At 40.4% G+C, this 9,289-nt stretch overlaps 1 protein-coding gene and 1 non-coding gene across 3 annotated transcripts in view; both read left to right on the top strand.

Annotated features, from left to right (window-relative positions):
• Window positions 1-1,596: 1,596 nt before the first annotated feature.
• On the top strand, window positions 1,597-1,668 carry trnap-agg (transfer RNA proline (anticodon AGG)). The gene has a single exon. It is a non-coding gene; the product is annotated as a tRNA-Pro (tRNA).
• A 413-nt stretch (window positions 1,669-2,081) lies between these two features.
• Window positions 2,082-9,289, top strand: part of bbs9 (Bardet-Biedl syndrome 9) — a 174,145-nt gene continuing 166,937 nt past the window's right edge. For both annotated transcript variants that reach the window (XM_030073159.1, XM_030073160.1), the window contains exons 1-3: window positions 2,082-2,195; window positions 5,520-5,638; window positions 6,006-6,162. In XM_030073159.1, the coding sequence (XP_029929019.1) occupies window positions 5,527-5,638; window positions 6,006-6,162 (269 nt within the window). In that variant the 5' untranslated portion in view covers window positions 2,082-2,195; window positions 5,520-5,526. The remainder of the gene's footprint in view (window positions 2,196-5,519; window positions 5,639-6,005; window positions 6,163-9,289) is intronic.

Here is a 9,289-nt window from a genome sequence, read left to right on the forward strand (position 1 = left end):
AGTACATTAAGAAATTAGTGACTTGTACTAACCAATAATGACAATCAGCAGGAACTGCAACATTATGCAAATATTACATTCATAATTTACAAGACAGAGGTATCGGCCAGGTAACCAGAATAAAAATCTAACAAAAATGTCTAGGGAAGAGAAAATATAAATATCACTGTGTTAAATCCTGGAGCAATGATGACTGCAGTGTTGTTGTTTTTTTTTTTTTTTTAATTGGCATGAGAATGCGCAATGGAAACGTGATGGCACTTGCTTGTGGTTTGTGGCACCGTCCATCACTGCTGAGCATCTGACAACAAATACAGAAGGGAAGCGAGTTTTGAAATCCATAAATTTCCGTCTCCTGCAGATCGATTAGTCAGGTCGTGCTAAGATGCAGCAAATGTCCCTTTCACTGCAAACTTTCAGTCTCATACAAATTATCTTTGGAATTGATTTGGCTTTCTTTTATATTCGTTCAGTCATTTTTTAAATAGCTGTTCAGTTTTAACACATAACCAGGGTGCACAGACAAAACTGAATACATAAAATGAGAATATACATAAAGATAAGTTAGATATGGTCACTCTTTGAGGTACGGTCACAATGCAAATGTGGGACTTGAACGGTATGAGGGTCTGTGAAAGAGTCATTTGTGTCTGCAGGTTTCAGAGGTTTAAACACCAAACAGTAAAACATGGAGCTCACAAAATCAGTTGGTGAAAACATAAATGATAAAAAAGAGAAATAAAAGTCTAATGAACAGATACATTTGTTCTTAAATAACAGCCTGACTGATTCTGGTAAGGACAGGAGTGATTTTATCAAGATCACGTGTGTTTGAATCAAATCACTCCCATCTTTATCAAAATGACTTATATTATTATGCTATAATCATTATTATTAATGAATTTTTATGATAAAATACTAACTATTGTTTTTTTGTTTTTTTATCAGGGACATAATACTCGAGTGAGCACTGGTCATTTGGTGGTGCCAAGTCCAAGAACTAATTGTATGATGAGACCTATTCTCTATAGAGCTTAATCTACACGGAATATTCTCCTTATCGATATTAAACAGAGAGTTATTTTACTTATTTACTGATCTTTACATTCGGCTTGTGTTTGTGTTTTTGTGTTATTGATAGTGTGATTTAATTATTGCTTGCTTTTATTGGTGCTGTTTTTGCGTGTTACCCCAGGAGGATTAGTAACCGCTTTCTGCAAGCTGATGGGGATCCAAGTAAAGAATGAAATTATATTATAATTATATTATAATTTGAGAAGGAATGTATCAATTCAGTTGCATTTACATTTACATGTAAACATTTTTTTTTGCTAATTTATCAATAACATGTATGACATTTAAATTTTTTTCTTTACCACCTTTATAATCAGCCAGATGGGACAAAAACGTGCATTCGCAGGGTCAGACATGGCCACAGTGTTCACAGGTGAACTGCAGTACATGAAGCCGCCTGTAGATGGCGGTCAGTCACAGCAGGATCACACGAAGAGGGGCTTCAAAAATCAGTCCAGGAAAGTTCATGCAACGTGGCTCACACCACACACTCAACGGGACGGTCAGGCCGGTACTGTACGTGGCTCGTTGGTCTAGGGGTATGATTCTCGCTTAGGGTGCGAGAGGTCCCGGGTTCAAATCCCGGACGAGCCCTCACTTTTCAAATTAAGAGTCTAACTATCCTCTGAAATAGTAATGCTCCTCCATGCACTTCTGCATCACGGAGAAAAACACCTTCAAAAGCGGGTTTTGCAGAAGACTTGGTAACACTGCTGTGATCTAGCAGCTTCCAAACAGTGTTTTCCAAATTTAAACTTAAATATCATTTCATCAAATAATTCATAACAAAGCATGTTGAATCAGCTGGTCTGGTCGCATTTCAGCAAAAAACCACTGACTTGCATTGAGCCTGCGTGTGTGGCACCTCAAATGTCTGACGGAAACTTCTCTGGAGGGCACTGAGAAGAAGCCATGCGCTTCACACTTCTAAAAACTCCATTTCCCATCGACCCTCGGCGTGGCTTCAGTTCCGCTCATGCGCAGCAACGTCCGGCTTCTCCGTTGAGCGTCAGTGCCATGACAACGAGACGATGGCAGCGGTGAAGTTGGCGAGGAATGTGATTTTTGGCTGAACAGCATCGAAACGCCGGCTCTTTACAGACTGACCCGTGTTCTTTAAGGTGAGAAATACACGGAGACGCTTTGCGGTGTTTTGCCATGAGTCGACAGGCCGGCACAAGACCGTGGCTGCTTTCTAATTTTGACCCCGAGTGCTGCAAGTAACCAGGTAGAGCTAGCGGTAGCTTATTAGCAGGCTAAGCTAAAGTTAAGTCAGTTAGCAAACGTTAGCCGCAAGCTAACCTTACCTGTGCAGGTTACCTGGGCTTGTTGCCTGGTTAGAGCCTCGTCTCGATGTAGGTAGGTAGGTGGATACTTTATTCATCCCGCAGGAAATTCACATTTTCTTCAGCAGTATCCACAGATTACAGATTAAGTAAATAAAAAAATAGAAATAAAGAATAAGATCTAAGTACAACCCAGTGTGCAAAAAGCAATGTGCAACAAATAAAAAAACAGAAAAAACCGTGTGCATGGGTGTATAAAATGTGCATAGAGGTAGGTCAATGTGCAAATTTAGAAGAAATATACAGTATACACATGATAAATAGCAGTAAGCAATATAAACACTATGAACAAGGATTATAAAAAGATAGGAATATGAACAATTTCAACAGAAGTATTAACAGTTAAACAGAAGTAATAACAGTTAAACAGCAGTGGAAAATAACCTAACCTGAGGAACACACGATGTGCACTTGAATGTTTTTTTGGTTGCTCAGACATAAACCACCTGTGTGTAAACTCTACTTTTCAACCCCACAATTTCCCATTCCCCCCCTATTTCACTTATTTGTCGTTAAGGCCAGGTGTTTGGGGATTTAAACCAAAGTCAAACAACACAGCAGCGAGTTCATTAGCTGGTTCTTGTCAGTGAAAATGAGTTGGTATAGTGTTTGAATTAGGGATGTACGATATGGACAATTGCACATTGGTAGGTAGGTAGGTAGGTAGATACTTTATTCATCCCGCAGGAAATTCACATTTTCTTCAGCAGTATCCACAGATTACAAATTAAGTAAATAAAAAAATAGAAATAAAGAATAAGATCTGAGTACAACAGAATAACCTATGTACAACCCAGTGTGCAAAAAGCAATGTGCAACAAAAAAAAAAAAAAAATTGACCTACCTCTGCACATTTTATACACCCATGCACACGGTTTTTTCTGTTTTTTTTTTTTTTTTTGCACATTGCTTTTTGCACACTGGGTTGGGTACTCAGATCTTATTCTGTTGTACTTAGATCTTATTCTTTATTTTTTTTATTTTATTTTATTTAATCTGTAATCTGTGGATACTGCTGAAAAACTGCGAATTTCCTGCGGGATGAATAAAGTATCTATCTATCTATCTATCTATCTATCAAAATTCCATACCTTGATATTCATGCTAAATATCTCGATACAATAAACGATACGACTGTGGGTTCAGACTTACTTGAAATTTTAAGTGTGGCAATAGTGAAAATTAAGTATTCTTTAAAAAAAAAAAAAAAACAGCACAACAATACCAAATTTACATAGAAAATGCAGCTATCACAAAGTGTTTTATTGATCAGAACAGACAAATCAGTATCTCTCAGGCGAACCCCTAACCCTAAAGTTGATAGCGCCCATATCATTGCCTTTTCAGATATTAATATCGCACATGGTCATATGTAGATAATGACATGATAATGATATATTGTTCAGCCAATACTTTGAACGGGGGAAACACAACAATGCAGACTCTTTCCCCTCCATCATGATTTCAGCCGTCTCTTTCACTGTAATGTTTGCACACTAATCTGCAATCTAAGAAATCAACACGTGGTAACCCTGCAGTTCCAACACCTAATCATTCAGTGTGTTGTGCTGCTTTATTGATCCCTGTGGGGAAACTCCCACTCCCTTGTCACTTTATTATTCAGCTCCAACAGCCTCTGGAGCTGGCATTAAGGGTCTTGCTCAAGGACCCTTCAGCAGGTTGGAACTGAACCTGGACCCTCAGGTTGATGTGTTTATCTCTGACAAAGAGAGCAAAGACGAAACTGAGATGCTTTGAGTTGAGGTGATTTGAATTTCCTTTATGCCAGCAGTAATAATCTAGTGCTTAAATGATTTGTCAAATAAGAGACAATTGATAGGAACTTGTAAATTTTACATTTATAGTGTAAAAAAATGGAGCATTTGCTGATGCCAGCTTCACTAAGATCACAGAGATGCCCTGATTGTCTTCCTCCTCTCTGTTCATATCTTTATAAAATTAACCTTTTGGTATTTTTTGGCTGCTGGTCAGGCTAATGTCAGAATTTGTAGACACCACTGGGCTCTGCTGCCTTGAGACGTTATAGACTAAGTGATTTATTGACCAGTCAAAAAAAGAGAGATTTATCAACAGTCAAACTATTGACTTTAAGTTGACATTAAGTTTCAGCCCTGCAGAAGGCCTTGGCTTGCAGTGATGCACAAGCACTGCAGTCTGATATTGCAAGGCAGTTATTTTGTCAGACAAGGATGTGCAGGTAAAGAGAACTGTAGATATGACATTTTTGCTGTACTATGAAAATATATGTGTCTTAAAGCTGGCCAGGCTTAAGAGCACTGCAGATAGGAAGGATTCTCCCTCTGGATTAGCCGTCCGTTCCACCTGCTCAGCACTTAGCGATTAGAAAAGCTGCTTGTCCCGCTACCCACGCTTATTCAATCCTTGGGTCATATGACCAGCTTCGGGCTCTGCCATTGGCTGTTATTGACAGCCTCAGACTCCCAGTGTGGTACGGAGACGCCGAGAGGCTCCTTGGCCGGCAGGTGGTCAGGACGGAGGTCGCCTCCTGCAGGCCAAAGACAAGAGACACTGTTGCGGTTTAACTAGTAATCCCATCAATTTAGGTAGATGTTGTCATCACAGTATTATTAATCATCATCAGTCATCTTAGTCCTGGTGATTTGTCTGGAGATTTAAAGTAATGAACTGTAATGCTGTCAGGGAGGTGATCTCCGGAAGAGCAGTGCAGAAACACCACAGTGTCGAACACTTTGCATCAGAGATGGAGACTAAAAAAGACAGGAGCTCAGAAATGAGCTGGTTTTCTGCGTTTACTAAACTAGAGGGCACTGTAACTCACTGAGATGTTTTGGTTTTATTTCCTTCGGTTGTGTTACATCACCATTAGGCTTAACAGTTAATTTCCTTAGTGTCCTGTTTCAGATACACACACAAACTCTGTCTCTCCATTCATCTGTCAATGGATTTATTGATCAGTTGAAGTACAGTCAGGCAGATGGAATTTGTTTCATTGTAGGACAAATATCACTGATATTTGCAACTCAAAATAAATGACATGCAATGTCACCTAACCGCCCCCTTCTGTCTCTCTCTGTTTTTCTCTGTCTTTCCAATCAGAGGGAGTATGTCTCTGTTCAAGGCCCGTGATTGGTGGTCAGCGGTGCTTGGTGAGGGGGAGGAGTTTGACCAGGGATGCCTGTGTGTTGGAGATGTGGACAACAGCGGCACAGGACATGGTCAGTGTGCGTGTGTGTGTGTGTGTGTGTGTGTTACTGGTTGGTTATGAAGTCGTGTACCTGTAGAAAATCCATGTAGTCATGTGTGCATGTTGGTGAGTGACATCGACTCTTGAAAACCTGCACCAACACATCTCAAATATGCATTATCAAACAAATCCCATTCCAGTCCTCCTCGCACCAACATCACCTAAAATGCACCTACCATTTTCATGAACCCCCTGTATAATTACGGCCTAATGAATTCAAAGCTAACTTACCTTCACTGTTTTAGACTACACTACAGTTAGACTGGTGTCTGCTGCTACTAACCTCCAGTCTGAGCCCTAAACATCCATATTCCTCTCCTCTGTGCGCGGGCCTGCAGACAAGGTGGTGGTGGGCAGCTACATGGGGATGCTGCGGATCTTCTCCCCTCATGCCAGTAAAGCTGGGGAGGGCGGCCAGGCTGCAGTGGACGCCCAGCTGCTGGAGGTCCAGCTGCGAGATCCCATCATCCAGCTGGAAGTGGGCAAGTTTGTCTCGTAAGTAGACCACACAGAAGCTGCTGAAGTCTGGTGTGCGATATTTTCAATATTTGTTATGACATTTCTCCTCCAAAATGGGGAAAAGGCCTCCTCTTTAAAAAAAACAAAAACAAAACAAAACATGGCATTTGTCAGATCACACAAATTAATGCAAATTATGGTAGGTTTTTTGAAAGCGTAGTCAGAAAAATTACACTTTTACGGATGATTCTTCTAAGTTTTAGATATGTTGAGTGGTGGATAACAGCTGGTGACTTCTTTTTTTTTTTTTTCAAATAGATTTGGATTGAATTCCTCATTTTCTTGGACAAAAACATCACGTCAGACTGTCCCTTCAGCTAACTGAAAAATGACATCTTGGCACTTTTAACATTGTTTTAATATGCTTTAATGAGGAGTGCTGACAGTCTTAGCACAGTGCCACTCCAGATAAATCAAGTCACCACAGATTTGTGCTGTAACACCAGGATCAGTCACCATGCTGTTAATCCCTCTCCCCTCCGTCTCTCCATCCTCCTGGCTCGCTGCCGGCCTGCGTGTGGCCTTGACCTACAGTGGGGTGTCGGTCAGAGTGGCATTAACCCAGCACAGTCCTGCTGCTCTCAGATAGGTTCCTCGGCTGGTCATGGAAAAAGCTCAAGGGCAGGAGGAAGTTCAGAGAGAGTGATTACTGTAAACACAGCCCCAAGGCTTCTTACATTTATCTGAACTTTTTGTGGACACTGCTGTGATTTGCTTTGCTTTGTGTACACTTTGTGGCACTTTGTCTTTCCCCTTTTGCACCTTGGCTGCTTTTTGCTCTGCTTTGCTTTGACTGATTCTGCCTCATTACTTTTTTTTTTTTTTTTTTTTTTTTAAATCAGAATGGCTTACAAAGAATGATCAGATGGGGTTTTCAGTGTTTTGCTTCATTATAGTCAGTTTATTAAGGGATAGTCTTGTTTAGTGCTAACCTTTCCTGCCTTCCCCTGACTGTCCTACTGTAAATGCCACCAAATAGAGAACTGTTGAACAGGTCATTTCACAGGAACCACATGGTGTCCCTGAAACAGTTTTACACAGATGAACATGTCCTTTTGTGTATATTCTGATGTGGATGTGGATTTTTGTGACTTTTGCAGGCCTGATCATTGGTTGTTTGTGATCTGTAGTCACAGGAATATTGTCATCAGTCCTGCCAGACACCCCTTACCTTTGGCTGTGTGCAACACCAGTGATCTGAGAATTGAAGCTTTTCCTGCTGTTTGCCTTGATGTATCCTGGTGCTGATGAGTGCATTGGTTAAAAAACTAAAGTATACTTTAAAAAAAAAATCATAATATTAACGTTATACATATATTTAAAAATGTATGTGTACAATTTAAACATATAACTGACCGTCTTATCCACAATGGCTTATCCAGAATGTAGATCTGTGGTCTTCAAACTGGGGGCTGGGGACCACCATGGTTCCTTTAGGCGCATCCAGGCGGTCCACAGCCAAATGAGGAACAGTTTAATTTCACTATTATTTAATTCACAAGTAATTATTACTGTTCCAAAAAAGGATTGTGTGATTATTTTAGCATTATGTTTTAATCTCCCCACTTTGAATGTTTTTGTCAGTGTTGTGGTATGACATCGGAACAATTTAAAACTGAACACAAGCTACAGTGTCTTTTAGTATCAAGGCAAAACGTCTAAATGTCTGAAAATGGAGGTTTGGGGGTTTGGAACATGAAAAAGTTTGAAAACCCCTGTGGTAAGATATGATATGTGGCAGTAATATACCACATATCTGCTTTCTCTATATTCTTTTCTTATTTCAATTTTCCATTGACCAAACACAGGGGGACAACAGCTGGCATGCCCCTCAGACATGAGGAAAGGTGTGTTGTGTCTCCTGCTTCACTTCAGTCCAGTCTAGTCAGTGTCATTGATGGTAATGGGTACATTTTTATTATTTATTTTTTATGCCTGCTTGCTACACTTGCTGGTAGAACAAGATGCCAGTGTCTTGCTCATGGATACTCTGGCAGTAGCAGGGATTGAACTTTTGAGCTTTCACTTACTGTGTGGCCTCCCTGACATGCACACGGTCTGTGTTTCACCTGTGTGCGCTGCCTGGGAAAATGAGTCACAGCCCTTTCTATAGCTCTGTGTCATGACCCTCTGTGAATTATAAACATTCATAAAACAGCTTATAATATAACTTTATTATAACTGCTAGACAGAAACACCCATTCATAACTCATTGCTCCACTTTTTCATTCGCAGAAATCCTCCCTGCTGTAACTCATCACCACATTAAATGTTTTTTTTTTCTCCACAACGCATTCTAACCGAGACCATGGTGTCAGGAGTTTCTCTCCCTCCTTGTGATTTACCACGCTCTATCCACCACCCAGCGTCCCAAGCAGCCATTCCTAAAGTGTCAGGCTAACCACTGAGCTGCTAGCATAGCTGCTGGGACCCCAGGGCCCCATCCCGCTTTGTTATTGCACCAGATAATTAGATCTGGAGAGCTGACCTCTGCTAGGTCAAGGTCAAGTGAAATGTGCAAATGCCTCCAGTAAAAATGACATGTTTTTGAGCTCAGATGATGAAGCGATCCCACCCAGCCAAAAACTATGTGAAAGTGGGGAGTAAGAGGAAAAAGACGGTGAGAGGGAGGAAAGGAATGGTGTGGGATGACGGGATCGTGACGACATTTATGTTGTTAGTGGACAGTTTTATCCGCCTTTATATTAAGCTGCACAGACAATGGGCCCCTTTCCCTGTCAGCGCTGTGGGTCAGTCTTTTTCAAAGTGGACACCACAGGGTCTTCCAGGGAATCCTCAGCAGAATGAGGAATAGTATAATTTCACTTAAAATTACATTAAAGTTTAATTTCACTTGAATGCTTGTGAAAGGTGTCTGAATGGAGCTTCATGCTACAAGCATTTAAACACAAGAAATCCGATCATCATCATCACTGATCTGATGTATACATAGATCATTTTTTTGCATTTTTTTAAACCAATGTTCTGTTTGTTTGTTTTTTTTGCTAATTTACAAATTGTGTTTTTCCCAGTGTTTTTGAACAAAATCAAGTTAAATTTGCTCACGTTTTAAGGGGTTAATTCTCTAAAAACTGCACATCCA

Source organism: Myripristis murdjan, chromosome 16 (genome assembly GCF_902150065.1).
Source record: "Myripristis murdjan chromosome 16, fMyrMur1.1, whole genome shotgun sequence".
In the NCBI taxonomy this organism is placed as follows: Eukaryota; Metazoa; Chordata; class Actinopteri; order Holocentriformes; family Holocentridae; genus Myripristis; species Myripristis murdjan.